At 49.9% G+C, this 19,173-nt stretch overlaps 1 protein-coding gene across 6 annotated transcripts in view; it reads right to left on the bottom strand.

Moving 5' to 3' along the window:
* The window catches only part of CUX1 (cut like homeobox 1), a 373,714-nt gene extending 360,201 nt beyond the window's left edge, over positions 1-13,513 (bottom strand). For 5 of the 6 annotated variants that reach the window (XM_065892585.1, XM_065892588.1, XM_065892586.1 and 2 more), the window contains exon 1: positions 13,359-13,421. In XM_065892585.1, coding sequence (XP_065748657.1) covers positions 13,359-13,421 — 63 coding nt within the window. Of the gene's footprint in view, positions 1-13,358 lie in introns of all 6 variants that reach the window. The other variant, XM_065892584.1, reaches the window with a different exon arrangement.
* Positions 13,514-19,173: the final 5,660 nt, after the last annotated feature.

Here is a 19,173-nt window from a genome sequence, read left to right as displayed (position 1 = left end):
CCCCTCCTCCTAACACAAAATAAAACCACCACCACATGTAAAGAGGAAGCCCACAAACACAAAGCTCCATCGTGAGGTCTGAGGCAGTTTACTGGTCCCAGAGCCTTGCACATTGGCCACCTGGGAATAGTTCCCACAGTGACATTTTTAAACCTGGCTTCCACCCCACCCCCTTCTTTCACCCCAAGGTGGTTCTTGCACCTTTTCCTTTCTCCCTACACCATCCTGCCCGTTCTTCAGGCCGTGTTCACACTGACTTAAGTGCGACCTCCCTCCAATATCCCAGAGTAAGTAGAGGAATCCCGCAGTAGTGCCCTGCTCCCCCTGTGCGGCCTCCCCCAGACTTGCTTTCCTAGCTCTCTGACCTGAAAACAAGTTTGAGCCTTTGCGTCCTAAAACAGGCCTCCCCGCCCACCACCCTCATCCCTGCACCTCCCCCATGCTACACACCTCACAGGTCCTGGAGCTGCCCCTGGTGGGGTGGGACAGAGGCACCGGGCAGCCCCAAAGGCAGCCGCAACCCTGGTGACAGAGAGTGGCCATCCTAATAGCTGACAGACAGGAACCGGCCAGCAGGACGTACCTGACTTGCCACCAGGTATCACGTTATAATTAGTCATTGTAATTGAAGCCGAACGTAATTAATTACAAATTGAAGTGTTCAAGTTTAATTCCATTAAAATTACACCATGAAACTAGGGAATTAGAAAGGATTACCGACAAAAAGCAAATAGGGATGAATAAAGGAAACGAAGGGCTGACTCCACGCATGTCTGGGTCACACCCAATGCTCAAGTAGGGCGGACGGCACCCCACCTGCTTTTAATCAACCTCTGGGGTCCAGCCCAGCGGCTGTGTGCATGGGCCACCTCTGGAAGGGCCAGCACCAGGCACCAGATGACACAGGCCTGCTGGCCGCTCAGCATCTCCCGGAACCTGAAGACCACTCCTTCCTCCAGGCACTGCTCCCAGCCCCTCCCCCAGCCCCAGTCTCCTCAGCTGACGCCTCTCCCCCAGAAGGCCTGTCCAAATGCCACTCACTGGACCCATCTCTGCCACGGCCACCACGACCCCAGCAGCCTCCCTGGACACGCCAGGACCCGGGCACCGCCTCCTCCCTCGGCCACCAGCACTCAACCTGGCATCTTTTCTCCTGGCCCAGTCCCTCTCCACCCCTTACTGGACTAGGACGTCCTACCCTCCCGGCTCCATCCCTCCCCACCCCTCCCCCTCACACTCTGATCAGCCTGTCCTAAGGAGCTTCTGGAAGAATCCTCCTAAACACAAATCTGAGTGCTGAATTGGCCCTCTCGCATTTAAAAGCAGCATCTCTCAGGGCCCTCAGAACACAGAACTGACTCAGCAGGGCTTTGCACAGAGGCTGTCTGGGCCCAGGCCCTGGGCACGCACTTGCACTCGGTAACGTACTTATTCCTTCTGTGTTTACTTTCCATCTCCCCTGCTAGATCCTAAGTTCCCTGAGGGCAGGGACGTCCTGCTGCTCTGGTCACTGGAAGGCTGTGCTGGAGCAGCGCCTGGCTCACAGGGGAGGTCAGTGAAGCACAATGTCCCAGGCCCATCTTTCCAGGCCCCTGTCCTGCCCTCTGCACACATCAGACACGCCCAGCCCCGAATCTGACGCCTGCGGATGCCCTGTGTCCTGCAGTTCTGACCAGTGGGGCCGCGGGCTCAGTCCTCTTGGTACCCCAGGGGCTCGAACAGGATCCAGTGTGGACACTGGGCACCACGGAGACCCGCTCAATAAATGAATGGATGAGAGGCCCCAACAGTCTACGAAAAAGAATGAGTCATTCAAAAAACAAACAAAACTGCAAACCCCCTCACTCAAACATGCTGCGTTATTTCTGAGACCAGCGCACCTTTGCGCATATTTTCTTACTAAATGTACAACTTCACCACAAAACAAGCCGCATCGTCTCCAAAAAACCAGGCCTGCAGGAAAATCACGTGAATTCAGAGGAGCCTGAACGCTCAGCTTTCCCATGAGGACTCCTTGAGGAAAGTAAGGCGTGTCAGCCGATCCGGCTTCTCATCAAGGGATGGATGTCCACCTGAAGACCCCTTACGGAGCCGGCCTCTTGCTGAACACACCCCGGCACCACCTTCACCTGCACCTGGGAACAAAACCCTGCGTGGTTGATGCTTTTCTGGTGATATGAGTGGATTTGAATCCAGTATCACTACGGTGGCTAAAGCAACTAGATTCCCAGGGGCTGAGGGGGGCAGTTTCGTCTTGGCCAAATATTAGCATCTCACAGCGAATTGCTCCCCAGCACCAGCATCAGGCCAGGTGTGTCAGAGAACAGTCTTGGTTAGAGACCCATGCTCCACAGCCCAGTGCTCAGGGCAGTTCCGCTGGACAGTGCCTGGCCTCCCCTGAGCCAGCTCCCTCCCTCCCGCCCAGGCCCCACCACCAGCCTCTCTCCTGCCTTCCATTTCCCCAAAACTCTTCCCACAAATTTGCTCTGTGCACAGATGGGGCGTTGAGGGCAGCGGGTGACACAAGGAGGGTTATGTTCAGCCCAACGCTGGAACTGTACCCCTACTATCAAGATAAAGTTTGCTAACGGGAGTACTCACTGCCTGGGGAAGGACTCTCTCTCAGATAATTCTCTTTGGAGCTCTATTGCTGGGAGCTGACTCTGAAGTCTCAGGGCAGGGGAGGCTCTAGAAAATGTCTCGGATCCAGCGAGGCCTTGGCCAGAAGGTGTCTGTCCACTGGTCACCCAAGTACCTTCATGTGCACCTCAGAAACTCTACTCAATCCCCAGCTGCTCACATTAAGTGACTCACCCACCCCCAAGCTCATCCGGGGCAGCTTGTGGACAGGGGACCCCTTCTGCTCCCCCTGTCGCCTCATCACGACGACCCCGCTTCAAGGGAGAGCTCCTCTCAGGGACAGCAGGGGTGGCAGGGAAAGTGTGGACGGGACAGAGGCAGCCCCAGGCATCCACCTTCTCCTCGCAGCTTCTCACCTTCCAGCCCGGATCGTAGCTCCTCCACTGGACTGTGGTGTGGACGACAGGAAAGAAATCAACAGCCTAAACTAGATCCTGCCCAGAGTCAATACTCAGGAAATGAGAGCTGATACCATATATATATATATATATATATATGGCATAAAAAAAAATTTTTTTTAAGCATCTGTCTTGTCACTAGTGGACATAAAACCAGCTACAATAAGAGGAATCCAATGCTTTCCTTCTCTTCTCTGCCTTTTCCTGAAGCAACACTGCAATCCCAGCTCCGGAAATGGGGAAGTTAAGACACAAGGTGGGAGCGGGGGGACCAGATTAATTCTTCAGCCCTCCCCACCGCAAATGATGCCAAACTCTCAAGCACCAACCAAAACGCAAACAAATCCTCCACAGGCTTCAACCCATCTTGGAGACTTCAACATCAAAACCTCTCCACTGCACTTCACCCCTCCTTTTTCCCAGGGCTCAGCCCCTGAATTCCCACCACTCCCCCCAAAACCCACAAAGCCCAACAAAGGAGCGTGTCTTCTTCCACTGCCTCCTCCCCGTCCCTCTGGACACCAGGCCGTGCCCCCCTCATCAGCCACCCAGGCTGGACCCCAGGGACAGTGGCTCATCTCAGCGCCCCCCTTGGTGAGGTCCTGGCAGCCCTCACTTCCCCAAATCCATGCACATGCTGACGCAGCCAGACACTGACGTCACCCCTACAAAAATACCCTAGGTACTTTCTTTGTAAATGAAGAAGCAGAGAAAGCATGCAGGCTATGAAGGCCACTGCTGTGAAACGAGCTGCTTGGGAGCCTTTGCCCAGGCCCACGGGACAGCTTCTGGGGGCCGAGCACACCTGAGACGTTTCTCCAGCGCTGACCCCCAAGCCTTCGTGTTTCTTGCTACTCGCTTTCTCTTGCATTGGTGGAGTCCTGACCGTTGCAGTACCAACTTTCCCCATTCATATGGGGAAGTTTCCTCCCATTCAGGTTGTGAGCAGAGTCAGAGAATAAATCTCTGTCAAAGAATTGTTCTGCCCGATTCTATTTTTAAAAACGTGAATTTTTTGTGTTATGTGCCACAAATACAATTATGTGTATTTTAACCAACGTATATGTCACTTTGCAAAGAAGGAGTTTAATAAACGGGAATAAAAAAAGAAATACATGTTCTATCAGTGTGTATCTATCAGTAGCTTTCAAAACACAGCCATTTTAATATACCCTGCCTACCTTTCACAATCCTAAGAAGAATTCCGTTTGCTTTCTTAAACTAACTAGCTGAGTGAGTCCCAAATCAGAAATACACAGGACTGCTCCCTAAAAGACGCCCTCAGTTCTCGTGCAGCAGGACTCGCTGGGTGCCAAGAATTGTGGTGGGTGCCACAGCAGAGGGCAGAGTGAATAGCAGGTGCGTGCCTGGGAAGCTCAGTGGGTGCTATGTGGGGGCCATCAGAAACAGCAAAGGAGACAGCCAGAGCTCAGCGACCACCGGCCACCCCCCAACTGCTCTGCTGGCACACCCTCTCCCACGCTTCCCCAGGTGCACAGAACTCACTGGCCTCTGGGCGCTTTCCCTGCCCACCCCACCCGGCTCTGGACGCCCATCCTCTGCAGCCCTCCACCGATCCACACGCATGCTCCGTGACGGCTGCCTCCCAGCCACGCGGCACACCTCTGCCCATAGCAGGCTGCCCGCTCTTCCAGCGGGGATCCATGGCTCTCTCACCCTGCATCACAGTGCCTGGCACACAGGGGCTCCCTTGGCGTTGGTGAAAATGAAGAAGTGCATAAACTAGGCTGCAGGCTCAGATGTGCAGAGGGAGGAGTTTCCCCAGTGAAGCGGGGATCTGGGATCCTCCTAAGTGGGGGGGGGAGGGGGGGAAGGGTTAGGCGGGGTGGAGACAGCCGTCAGGAACTCTGCCTCCTAAGGAATGTGGCCGCCATTCTGTGCCAACGTGAGCCACTGTGGGTCTTTAAGGAGAGGAATGACATGATGAAATCAATGATTTGGGAAGATTCATCTGGCAGCCACATACATAATGGATCGCGACCTGTTTCAGACAGTTTTCAAACAAGTAAAGGCTACACTCAGCTCTTGAAGTTAGGAAGCTTTGGCTCTCACACACAAGCAGCCTTCAAAACTAACTGCGCGCGCACACGCACACACAAGATTTATTAAAGTATCAGTGTGTCTTAAAATGACAGCATAATTACATACCAACACAGAGCAACGTAAAACAATCACCACAAACCACTTCTTACTCCTCCTGACGATGACATTCAACCATAGCTGGCAATATCCTTCCTCTTCCAATGCCATATCAATGCTGACAAATTGGGGTGCCAGGGTTGAGGAACCATGGGGGTAAGAGCATGTGTCCCTCCCCCTCCCCCAACCCCCAGGGATGGTCGGCTCCAGGTGACGACTTCCTGCCTGCGTCACGCTGCTCTCCAAGGTAAGTGCTCGCCAGGCCCTGGCCACCTCACTGGTCCTCTGCGCTTGCCCCTGAGGTCCCTGGCAGACCACGTCACCTGGACAGGGCGCTTTGGCAGCAGCCTGGGCTTCCCGTCTGGCTCCTGGGTCCCACACATGCCTGTGGAGCAGAAGCATGACTCTGAACCTGACCTGTCTCCGACTTGGCTGAACGGTGTGACAGCACACTGTGTTATGTAAACGAGTCGAGGCACAAGTGAAATGAAGCAATTCCAGTAAACTGAGGTTTCTACACTGGTTTACATGGCTCCTCTGTCTTCTCACAGCTTTCTGTTTCAAAAACGTACAACTTACAACACCTCTTCCTGTGTGAACGGTAAGGGAAGGTGGAATTTTATTTGCAGGTCTACGTATTTTAGCTGTAACTTCTGCATGGTGATGACCCAAAATTTTTTCCCCTTTAAAAGGTTTGTGTCCTATGGGCAGCTGGGCACAGAACAATGTGAAACAAAGAATTCACTGTACACAGAACTGCATGGGTTCAAGTTCTAGGGCAACTATCATGGTGAAAAACAGAAAATAAAGGATGCGTTTCACCATTATCTGCCACACCTTTCAGAATGAAGCAAAAACGGTGACAGGAGCAACAGAATGTTCTTATTTTCAGGGTAAGGAGGAAAAAAATCTTTTCCAAACCTAATCAAAAAATTGAACGTACAATCCCCTCCAGCCAGAATTTTATTTTTAATTTTCATTTACATAGTATCTTTCTTCCAAGAATCTCAAAATAATGGAGCTCCACAAATACTTTTAAAAAAACAACAACAACAACAGTTGTCACACGAAGGAGGGGACAGGCTTGGCAGGGCGGGAGCTCAGAGAGGGACAAGAAGTGGCAAGCAGGGTGGCAGCAGGCACTCGGCTGGCAGCACCCAGGCTGAGCGCGGCTCCGAAGCGGCCCTTCCTTTGCCAGCAGCTCACCGGCCTTGCTTCTATTTGCATCTTCCAGCTCTTCAAGACAAGGATTTACCCTTGGTGTCACTTACTAGCTTTACATCAAATTATTTTGATCTAAACAGCAATTTCTCCTCTAAAAATCCAAGGGAAGGTGGCAATAAACCAAAGACCCCTGCAGGTCCAAAATAACAACTGAACCAAGATGCCTAAAATGAGTTCATATTCTTTTGGGCCTTAAAAATATAAAACTATGTTAGAAAATAAAATGTTAACAATTTATTAGGGGAAGAGACCTGGTGATTAAGAAAGACCATCTTGCTTTTTGGGGGAAATTGGAAAATTGGAAAGAAGCTTTTGAGCTGGTTGGGTTTTTTGTTTTTTACAGCTGGGTGGACAGGATCTGAACGCCTTACATTTGGCAAAAAGCTGTCAACACCCAAATAAAATTTTAATGACAGTAAGAATGGCATTCTATTTCTCACAATTTCACAATGTTCACTTAAGAAAGAGCTAATTTGTCAATCTGTTTTTCCCTTAACCAAACTCAAGACACCGCACAACCATGCCTAACTTTTTAAAGAAACGTTAACTGCCTTAACCTATTTGATAAACACAGTCAAAAAGAAAGATGTCTAAGAAAACGGCCGCGTGCTGGTATACCCAGGGTAACGCTAAGAGAGCACAAGCTTCAGAGAGAGCTCTGGTAATTTCTCCCGACATTCACTTCACAAATCACAGTCAAAAGCATCCAGGATTTCAACTGTCAGCTGAGTGAGTCGGCCACAAGCAAGACTGGGTAGGCCCTGCTGTGGCCTCTTGTGTCTTATAAAAGGTGTGGACCACATAGTTGGTGTTCACAAGTGCCTCAAAGCAGGAAGCAGAATCTAGTCAGTTTCGTGTGCACCTCCTACCTATTCTTCCAGTGGCTCTGCAGTGTTGGATAAATTCTTGGAAGGACTGAACACTCCCAACCCCGCTCCTTTCCGCTCACCTGTCCCACGGTGTTCCTGAGGATGGGGTGGGGGGAAACCTCTGCGTAGGGATCCCACCAATCATACATTTGAAGAACTTCCCAGGCTGCCCCAGGCCCAGGGCTCTAATAAACACAAAAATTCTGCTGCCTGCCCAAGGCCTCCTGCATAAGGAAAGGCCTTCAGATTCAAATGAAGAAACTGACAACATTTATTTTGCATACTAACATCATCATATCAGAATTTAATTACAGCAAGAATTAGAATTATTTTTATTAGAGAGTTGTTTACTTTTCAAAGGAAAGGTTCTTGATGGGGTTTGCAACAAATCAGACGTCTTTCCGAAGAGCTGTTTGCCTTCAAACTATGTCACATTATATGAACAGGGTAGCGCACAGACTTTTTAAGTCACAGGTACATTATCCCAGGTGCTTAGCCCGGGTGCTTCAAAGCAGCTTCAAGCCATGGTACAAATGAAGGCTATGCCACAGGTACCCCGTCAATCCCAGGTAAGTCCCTGCAGGAACACCTCCTGCCCAGCCAAAGACCGTTCTCCTCTACCAGCGTTCTCAGAGAGCTGAAAAGCAGGACTGATTACAGCTCAGCAAATCCAAGACTGTGAGAACCGACAGCTCGACACAAATCAGCACCTAAACACCAACCGAAACTTGGTTCTTAAACATAAAGCAAAACCAAGGCTATTAGCTGGCTTTGAAAAGTAGAATAGGAAAAATGACTGAGATAATTGCTATTTAAGGTTACATCTCTAAATGTACTTAGGGAAAGTAATTTCTTTCTGAATTTGAAATGTTTATCAGGGTATAAGAAAAGGTACCCAAATGCTCATGTCAACAAATGCTTATTAAATCAGAAATCACAAATTTCTTTGCTCTATTAGTTATATAATACAGATATTAAATCGCTCGTCTAATTATGCCATTAAAGTTCCCCTTTCATTCCGTGATCCACACATGCACAGTTCTCTTGGGTGTCCAAGCACACACAGGTATCCCGTCCCTAAAACGCCCAGCACAGCTGAACATCCAGGTAAACAGCAGTGGGGCACACGGAGAGGTCAAAGAGCCCCATTTTAAACAGCTTCAACAAAATGAATGGCCATAAGTAAGGAGTGTCTCTGTGCTCTGCTATAATAAGATTCAAACACAGGATTCCAAGAATTCCACCTGTTTCCAATTAGATACCAGAACTGCTTGAGTGTTTAAACCACATTCACTTGCTACTTATACAAAACAATTCTTCCGGGTTTTCTGAACATTTTAAGTATGTTAAAATAAGATTAAGGCTCTGGTTTAGACAATCAGAGGCAGGGGAATTTCAGCTGAAACCAAAACTATCTCTCTGCAGCCATAATGCAGAGCTTCAGACAAAACAACAGGATGAAATACACGAATTTCTATCTTTGACAATTACTTGTAAAAATCAGAACTTTCATAGGGAAAGCTACTATATATATATAATGTATGTATAATACATTAAATAGGTTTTTAAATAATCTCTAAAAATATATGATCCTGTATATTTCATGTTTATAGTAACTTTTAGTCAGCATTTATGTTACAGTCCATCAGATATACCTGTCTTTTAAATATGTGACACTTACATGAAGCCAAACGTGTGACCTGAAAAAGACGGAAGCACAGGCGGGAATCTGGCTTAGCTCTACAGGATTTTTCACACGATGAATTTCTCTTTTTAAAAATGTACAACTTTTCCTCTAACAAATCTGTCCTTCCTTCCTTTCACTGAGGATGTTCCTTGTGCTTTTATAAAGGAGCTGAAAGGCACATGGATTTTCTACTTGGCCCTGTTTTCTCTCCTAAGACGCAGAATGTGAGCACAGCCTCAGGAGCAGTTTAGGCTGCTGACTGCTCCAGGCAGACTCGGAGTGGAGGGTCTCCAAGCACAGCCTGGTGCTTCTGCACAGGGACACCCGCCCCCCTCCACACCGCCCCCCCGGCCCCGCATGAACCCGAGTGGGTTCGTCTGAATTGTACACAACGGGGCAGAGAACTTCTTCAACGGCCACTAAAGGTCTTGGGCTCCATCAGCTCACCAGACAGTATTTTTCATTTTAAGGTTAGCTCAGTGGATTAGGAGTCATTCCTGAGGGGACTAGCAATCTGTCCGTTTCACGTCACTAACTACTGGCAGGAGATGGGTGAAACTGGGGAAGCAGAAGAGGGCCTCTATGGACCCAACTGCCCAGGAGGTGCTGCATAACTCAGCCCCTTCACTGACTTACACCGTTAAAAAAAAAAAAAAAGGCAAAACAAAACCCCAAAAAAAACCCTACACGTAGTTTTGTGTAGAAGAAAAAGAAAAAAGGAAAAAAAACTTTAATCAACTGATAATGACCCCCTTCCCACACTCAATGTCAAAGACAATGATATTAAGAGAACCAAGAAAACAAAAACAGCAGTTGTGTGGAACCCCTCCATTTGTTTACTCATTATTTTATAAAGGGTCCTAGATGAGATACATATTTTAATCAAAATAATATACTTCCTAGAGGGAAGAGTTCTGGAGGGCTGGTAACATACACACTTCCTTAACAGGAGAAAACAAAATAAAAGCAACCAGAAAATGGACTTGCAGCAAAAATGAAATTGTTTTCTTATTTTGAAAAAGAGGAAAACACTTAAAGGTTACTTTTGCAGAGGTTCCTTAAAGGGAAAGGCTAGTCACCACGTAGGAATAACGAACGCCCTAGCCAGGCACTGGCAAAAAGCTACCCTAACATACAGAGTTACATGAGCTCATTTTAGAAAGTGTCCTCTTTCCAAACGTGTATTTAAAAGGCAAATTTATACAATAGTGGTTTTCTTATTAAAAAAAAAAAATCCTGGTTTTTACAAGTCTGGGATAGGATAAAAACTTGTCCAACTAGTCTTAACAAGGCCAGATCACTGAAATTCCCATACCAACAAGACTTTGGGACTAAAAAGGAAACAAAATAGAGCTCAGTCTTCAGAAACTCTCTTCCTGGGCACTCACTGCACAGCCCAAGGCAGCTTCAAGTCAGACCGAGCAGAGGGCCCGGAGCTCAGCCCCGGCTCCCCGCACTGTGGCCAGGGGCACAATTGCCTCAACTCACCTGGACCCTCCGAGACCCAGCCTCTTTACCACAACCCTCGCTGGGCTCTGAAGGCAACCCGATCTTGGTGTAAGGGGCTCTGGAAAGATGAGAAGAGTCTGAAACTAATGAATTCTCTCTTCTCAAACTGCAGTCCCACTGGCTCACTTACTGTCTGAGAATAGAGGTGACGCTAAACTAGATATCAATTCAAAAGGCCTCTTCAGGGCCCAGAGAAAGAACTAGTTTAGCCTTCTCCTGGAACCTGGGCGTTCCACAGGCAACTGAAGGTTTTCAAACAGGCGATGAAGCGGCAATAGGAAATCATCGAAGGCCAAATCCTTATCTATCACCAAAAGCCAATGGCTGCTCAGTAAAAAAAACGATGCTCAGACAAAGAATTTTTAAGGTTCAAGATGAACATCTGAAAGTGCATTCACATGAACTGACAGGGAAACTTTTCAGTAAAGTTACACAGTTAACCATGCTACCCTGAAGAACTAATCACCAAGGTGGGGGGGAACAGGGTCAAAGAGTTCATATAATAACTCCCCAGAAACCAAATCCACCTCCCAGGCAGTTTTGCCAGGATGCTTAAAGAAGAAACCGCAATGGTGTTAAGCTAGAATGTCACATTTAGGAAGACAAGAAAAAAAAAAATTAAGGTTTGTCTCCTAAAACTCCACAACGGGTTTTACAGTAAGCTCAAGAATTAAATTATGGTAAAAGGGAGCTATTTTTACTAAAACAGGGTAGACCAATTTATCAAAAATGCCATTCAGCTGTGTTCATTACATTCAGGAATCTAATTTACACAATAGACACTTTGGAGTAATCTATTTTAGTCAATAAACACGAACTCCTTTAAGTTTTAATCTTATCGGAAATACATATTTCACATAGTCTTCTTGCTAGTTAAGTGAGAAATCTGAAGAAATTTCATAACGACTATGAGTCTGCTTTACCGCTCTTACGTAGGCAAGAGCAGAAAACAAGCACACACAATTAAAGTTGTCATACTCCGTTTATATAATTTTAATCCACTCCGCTTCACTTCATACAAGCCCGCATCTGGAGTTCATTTGCTTTCCTCCTAAAAGTACTGTAGGTCACTATCACCAGTCCTCCGGGTTAGCAAAGTTAGGCCAAGTTTACCTTCAAGCACACCTTTGAGTTGGGAGCAACAGCCGTCCCCCGCGGGACGCCGAGGGCCCACACCCCCGCCCCGGAGCGCCAGGCCGCCCAGGGTCTCTAAGACGCAGACACCCCTCCCCAACCCCACCGCCAGCGCTCGCGGAGTTTCTGGCCCACACGCCGCTCACCTTCAACTTGGCTCCGGCTACGCACAACATCCACCTGGCAGAGTCCCGGGGCCGTCCCGGAGCCGCGAGCGCGGAGCTGGCAGGTCCCGGGCGGACCCCGAGGGCGCGCCGCTCCCCTGGGTGGGGGTTGGCAGGCAGGAACGCGCCCCCTGGGCACGCCTGCGGCTCGGGCGCCGGATGTGGAGCCCCAGCACGATGCCCCCTCGGCGCCCGGGGCTCGGCGCGTGGACCACGGCCCGGTACACCACAGTCCAGCGAGGCCCCGGGGGCTTTGGTTTCGACAACCCGATCGGAGTAGGCATTTCGAAGCGGACCCGCCGCGCGGTCCATTGCCCCCGCGGGCCCTGCTGGGAGGACAGGGCCTCGGAGGAGAGGATCAGAGAGAAGCGGGGGGGGGGGGGGGGGGGAGGGTATTTACTGGGGTCCGCGGGAGCCCCTGGGCGCGGGGAGAGGACCGCCCGGACAGGCGCCGGGGAGCAAGCGCCCCCGGCCCGGACAGACCGCGCAACCGGGCACAGAGCCGGGCCTGCGTTCGGAGAAAGTTGCAGCCCTCCTCCGGCGCCCGTACCCGCGCCCCCGGGACACCCGACACCCGGGCTCCGCGTGCGCGGCGCCCGCCGCCCCCAGCAAGTTTCCCCAAGCGCCCCTACCGGGGTCCCCGGCCGCGGAGGGGCCGGCTCCGCGCCGCTCCTGCAGGCACACAAAAGAGCGGGGCGGCTGCGGGGTCTGCGGGTGGCCCCCGGGCACCCGCCCGGACGTAAACAAACCCCGGGGTCCGCGCTGGGCGCCCCACGCCTGGCGGGAGAGCGGCGGCGCAGTCCCTGCCCGCTGACAGCCAGGGGCCGCGGCCAGGGGCCGCGGCCGGGGACCGGGCCGGCCGGGTAGCGCGGACGCCCGCCCGGCCACCCGCCCGCCTGGCCGGAGCCCGGCCGCGCCGCCGCCGCCGCCGGTGGCCGCTCTGACCCTCCCCCGAGCCGGCGGCACCACAGCGCCACCAGCCCCAGCTCCGCCGCGCCGGCTGCAGTGGCGGCGGCTGCTCCTCCTGGAGAGGCAGGCGCTTCACCCCCACAGCAACTCCCCACAAACTTTCCCCGGGAATACGGCGGGCAGGGGGCGCGGGGCGCGCGGCAGGGCGCCGCCGCCGGGCCGCAGCCCCCTCCCGGCGCAGCGCCCGCCGCCGCCGCCCGCCGCCCGCTCCCCGCTCGCGCGCGCACCCCGCGGACCGCCGGGGCCGCCCCCTCCCCGGTCCCGCGGCGGCGGCGGCGGCGGTGGCGGCGGCGGCGCAGGGCCGGGGGGGCGCCCGGGGTGGGGGCCGACACCGGGGGCAGCGGTGGCGGCGGCGGCTCCCGGCGCCATCTTGGGCTGATCGATGAATTGAACAAAGAGGATCAATTTCTGATCAAGCGAGTTATCAATGGGGGCCGGGGAGCGAGAGGGACTTATCCCCGACTCGGCCCCGCTTTCCCCGGCACCCCCCTCCTCCCCTCCGCCGCGGCCCCCCGGCGGCCGGGCAGCCCGGGGCCCCGGGGGAGGCCGCGACCGCCCGCAGCCCCCACCCCCGGGCGAGAGGCCGAGCGAGGAGAAGCCTGACCTGCAGCTGCTGTAAATCAAAGCGCTTCCAATATTGAAACATCGATCCCACATTGGCCGCCATCTTGAGACATATTGAGACGGAGTGAGAGGCTGATAGAGAGGGGGCTGGAGTTCAGGAGCCGCCAGGAGGCAGCAGGCGGGCGGCGCCAAAACCCGGCCTGGAGCCGGCCGCCGCCGCCGCCACGGAGGACGCGGACTCCTCCTCACGGCGCCGCCGCAGCCATGGCGAGCCCGAGCCGGAGCCGGAGTCGGAGCCCGAGGGCGCGGCGGCGGCCGCCGGGCCTCGCGTGCGCGGCCCCTGCCCCCTCCCCCCCGCGCCCGCCGCCAGGCCCGCGACCCCCGCCCCTCCCGAGCCCCCGGCCCCTGCGGGCGGCGGCCGCCTCCCCGGCCCCGAGGGGGCGCTGGAGGGCGACGGGAGGGGCGCCCCGGGCCCCCGCAGGAGGACCCGGGCCCGGCTCACCTGGGGCGGTTTTCGGGCGCCGGGGGTCGCGGTCTCGGGCGGCGACGCAGCGCAGCCCCTTCTGGGCCCTCTGTTGGGAGCGGGCGGCCGTTTGGGAAGGGCACCGGCCCCGCGCCGCTTTCACTCGCCCTCCGGCAGGGCGCCGAGCGCGCGGAGCCGCCGCGACCACCTGCCCGAGCCCCGACCCCGCGTGGACCCGGCCCACGGCTGCGGCGCTGGTGCGAGGCGCTCTGGCGGTCGGCTGCCGCACACCCTCTCCCTGCGACCCAGCCGGATTCAGAGACCGAGCCAGACACGAACGGCGTTTCATGTTGGGGGCACTGGAACCGGGGGAAAGCAGCCCTGACCCCCGTGTCTCTGCACACGTTAATGTCCCGCACAGTGGCCGCGCGGTCCCCGCGCCGCACCGCGCCCCTGGTGGCCGGGGGTCCCGATGGCCCCTGTCCGCTGGAGCTGCGCAAGCTTAGGCCACGACAGGAAAAGTCTTGGAGCCCAGTTCTGTATCCCCCCGCACCGCTTAAGCGGAACAGCCTTAGAAACTTCCTGTAGTTCAGACACATCGGTTTGGGTGCAAAAACTTGGAAAGTGTGGGTACGCTCATAACAAAAAGCATGGTCCCTAGTTTATAGGAATGCTAAAATATAAACCCCAAAGTCAATTCTCTTTTGATTTCTTTCTTCGAAGAAACCTGGCAAGAAGTACGCGTTTTATGGTCGTCATCTTTAATTGATTATAACACACGTGTGAGTTTGAGTTTCCAGTAGGAATACTGTACTTTTACTCTCCCGCCCTTCTTTTAACGTGTAATTAGTTAAAACAAATAGCCACATTCCTCAATCTCGAAAATTATATGTAAAAATCTGTAAGGAACACAAAACATGTAAGTGGGATATAATTGCATTCCAACTGAGTTCGAGGGTTTAGCGTTGATCGTTGGAGTGAACTCAACATTTTTGAATGAAGGGACTGGAAGTGGAAGTCCCCGAGATTTGGAGAACACACTTGCCCCCAGGTCGGCCACTGGCGACCAGGAGCCTCAGTTTCGACAACGCGCGACTCCCGAGGTCTTTAGGGGGGTTCCCTGGGCGTCCCGGCGGCAGCTTTGAGCAGCAGCAAGGGCAGGAAGCAGGTGGGTGGGAGCGGGCGGGAGCCGGGAGCCTTGGCCCCAGATGCAGTGACGCCGCGCCAGGAAGGGCACTCCCGACCTCGGGACGCCTAGGGCCGGCTCGGCGTGGGGCGCCCGAGCCCGCGCGCGCAGTCGGCTAGCGACCGCGCTGCAGCTCCGACCGCGCCGCCCGGTAGAGGGCAGCGGCGCCCCGACACTCGCGTCCTCTGGTCCCTGCGCACGTGCCCACCCGCGCGCCCCGCGCTTGGCCACGCCCTGTCCCAAAGCCAGGCCCCTAGCGGGAAACAGCAGTGCCACCTCTAGCGATTCCCGTCCCGACGAAATGCCACATGTAAAGATTCCTCCCGCTCCCATACTTGAGGGTACGTCTGCCTTCCCCTCCTATTTGTGCAGTGGCAGGCAGGTGAGACCTCGGAATTGCCCGAAAGGTACCTAGACAAATAAAATGTGCAAGGGCTTAAAAAAAAAAAAAAAATCCCTCCCGTGGGGAAGGCTCAAGGAAGGATCAGGGAAATGGTTTGGATTTGGTGCAGATGTTCTCAATCTAATTATCGTGTCGATCCCCAGGGTTTGAACCAAAAAAAAAGTGAAATATATATGACCTGTGTAATACTCCAGAAATACATCTGGTTGGAATTCAGGATTCTGAATCCACGGCAATATTTCAGAAATAAATTTGGATGAGTATTAAATACCCTTGTTACGTTTCAGGTTATACTTACGTTATTTACATGCTAACTGGACTTAGTCGAAAAAGCACTACATTGAATGGCCCAAATGTTTAGCTCTATTTAAATAAAGTTTAGATTTCTTCTACCAAAGTTTTGAGTTATACAAGGCTAATTGCTCTCTACAGGGGGAAAAAGGTTTAGAATAACTTTACCAGCACCACAAAATGTTACCATTTTAAAGGAAAAGCACTTCAGATAAATCACTGATCAAAAATTCCCTTAGCTGCCTGAAAGAATCAGCAGAGACCTAAAAAAACTTGTTAAAGTACATTATCTTTTTCTTGAGTATAAATATAGAATAAGAACAAGTTATATCTATTTCAAAAGGCTATTTTCTTTCTTTCTTTCTTTCTCTTTCTTTCTTTTTATATTGACTTTCAGCCTCCCCTTGGTAGATCAGGAGGACCTGCTGACATCCAAATACAGTGGATCTATACAAGCTGTGTACTGTATAAAATATTCAGAAAATGGAAAGGTTTTAGGACCTAGATCTCTATTAGCATCTACAAAGACAATGGAATAATGGCTGTAAGAACCCAGAGCGAAGTGTGAGACAGAGGCAGGTTAGTAAGATAACTGGCCCAGGAAATGAGAAGTGTCTTGACTTGAAAACAATATTACTTAGAATGAAGCACAAGAAAAACAACCCGGAGACACTGATGTTCTGGCTCTCCCTTTAGGGAAAGAAAGCTTACAGTTCTCAAGTATATGACTAATTCACCATCCCAATCTTTCAAAAATCAAGCCCCAAGTAATCAGATGGGAAGACTGACCAAAATGATGTTTGTTCCTGAACCCTTTAAATAATTACAGTTTCGCGCCAGATCAGACAAATAAATATGCGTCCAGAATGCCTAAATTTCTTTTCTGACCCTTTTTATTTTGCCTATAATGGGGATGTGATAATACCAATGAATGTAACTTACAGAATGTAAAGCACTTTCAGAAGTTCACACTTTCCTACCCTCCTGGTGTTGGTGGACCCTCCTTTCTCCCAACAGCTACATAGAGTTGATTAAATCAATTAAGGTGAAAATTGGCAAATTCTCTAAAATGCCATATGGGTTGATTATTACTAAATTGGTCCTCCTTTGATAGCCCCAAGAAAGGAAAATATATTACCCTGTTTCCTAAAGATTCTAATTTAGTAATCGTTCTGATATAGTTAACCTAATTCCTTGAAGGAATTAACCATCAAGAATTTCTTCCAAACTGAAAAATGTCTTACAATTAGGGCATTATAAAAAAAGCCATCCTCTTTATCCCTCACAAAAGAGTCTCTATGTTCTAAGATCTTATTTATAATGAACTCATAAAATTAAGTTTCACTTAGAAACTTTATCTCCAGAAAAAGTTGGAGAATAGAGTTTTTAAGCCAACGCCAAGAATAATGAAAAAATTCAGAAATCTTCTGTCCTATGTGATATGCTTAAAAAGAAAACTCAAAAGAGATTCAGCTCTAAAACCTTAATTCACTTTCTGAATATTTTTGCATCCAAATTAGAACTGGTTTTGAATTGTTTCCAACAAGAAATACGTCAGATAACCAGAGACAATATATAATGCTAAATGTTTCCTTCATAACTTATTCACAGATAAACATAAAGACATGGCTACTTTTTGATGCACGGTAAAAAAATTATTCATACTCCTAATGAGTCGTATGAGAGTCTCAGTTTTACAAATATAGAAGCTGAAAATTTATATCTAGGTATTCATTCAAGCTGACTGAATTTGAAAATGTTTTAAATTTAGGAATATCTAAGGCCAGACAGAAGTATTGAGACACCTTAAATTTGAAAAGGCCTTTTCCTTAAATCAAAAGATGATGAACAACAGAGGGAAATTACAGTGTATTCCTTTTGTCTTTGGCGATGGACTTCCAGAACAATTTGGCATGGACTATTGGAATAAATGAAAGGAAGATTCCAGATTCTTTTTTTTTCTGAAGCTCGAGAAAACCAAACAACTTTTGTTTTGTTTTTTAAATAATAATTTATGCTAATTATTTCTGAGTACACGATTCCCTGTACTATGTAAATACCCACCAAATAAAAGTACACATTTTGCTACATGTAATTACATGCAGAATACATAATTCATCTCTATATGCCAAATGTATGTGTAGTTATATAATTGTACCAAGAACCTGCCAAACTTGTAAGAACAAACTATAATGATTTCTAAACAATAGACTCTCCTATTCACCAACCCCCTCAGCCTCTCTCTGGTGACAGCATCGCTCAGTTCCAAGACCCTTTTTGGAATCTTCAAAGACTTAATTTCTGGCCCACCATTTAAGTCTGCTTTCCACTTCTGGACAGCATATGTCAGTGCCACTAGCTCTAGGTGTCTTTCCACACCTCTAACGATTACGTTCTGTTCTCTGCGTGTCTTAAACAAAAAAGCTTGCAGTTGGATCTTTCAGACAGAGCTCTGTCTTACGCTTGGAAAATACATCTAGCTTAATGGACTCAAGGGCTCACTACCTTGGGACTTCCAAACCCCTAAGAGGGACCCAGGGCTTCTCATCACCCCACAAGCGCCCATACCCCATCTCACTGGCCACACAGCCCCCTGCCCCAGTCTCTTTGTTACCAAACTTATATTCTAATATAAACTTTCTTGAAATTTAGAGTTTATTAGAATATCACATCTCATTTTCCCCTTTTTACTTCTTCCTCCTCATGAGAGGCCCACATACGTGTCATATTACACATTTCCTGTATGCTATTGAAATAAATGCCATCCTATATGACTCTCACTGATGACATTGCTGAAATCACTAGGAATTAAGAGTGTACATCATCATAGCGTGAAAGGCTTGAAGTATGTAAAGGACTATGTAAATATTATTATTATCTTGTTTAATGCAAGTTCAAGTTCTGTGCTAAGACCATATATTAGTTCCTTTTCTTTCCTCCTGGGAGATATGACCCCTATGCATTCTATTTATATTGACCTTTCATTATTAATATTATTCTTATGATATCAGTTTGCCATCCAATATTTTAAACACACAGCTATGTCCCTGGTGCCAGGACATATAGGGCAGGGACACCAGAGTTTTGTTTTTTTTTTAATTGTATTCATGACATGAAGCAAAATATTGTTCTGTTTCTCCCCAAGATCCTTGATGACACATCTCTGCAGTTGTACAGTTGGAGTTGAATGAAGACTTGTTTTCATGAAATGTAATTAGATTTTCTTTTGTCATAAGCACTGCCAGACTGTATATTATATTTTTCCTGGGTAAGTGTGGTTTGTAAGATTTTGAAAGCTTGTTCCAATGGAAAAGAGGGAAGCTGATCTATCTAGCGGGGAGTACAAAACTTTTTTCATTCCCTCAAGCTTCATTCACAGTAAATATTTGATCTAGTGTCAGCTTTGAGAATCTGTATTAGGATATCTTTAGAGGTTTAAGTAGCTAGCAGAATCTCCTAGGATGTCAAAATTTTGTTTGTGTGTGAGATAGAAGGGAGAAGCCAGGAAAGTG

The sequence above is a fragment of the Phocoena phocoena genome, chromosome 15, assembly GCF_963924675.1.
Source record: "Phocoena phocoena chromosome 15, mPhoPho1.1, whole genome shotgun sequence".
Taxonomy (NCBI): domain Eukaryota; kingdom Metazoa; phylum Chordata; class Mammalia; order Artiodactyla; family Phocoenidae; genus Phocoena; species Phocoena phocoena.
The sequence above is the reverse complement of the archived record's forward strand: the minus strand, read 5'-3'. Positions and strand labels throughout refer to the sequence as shown.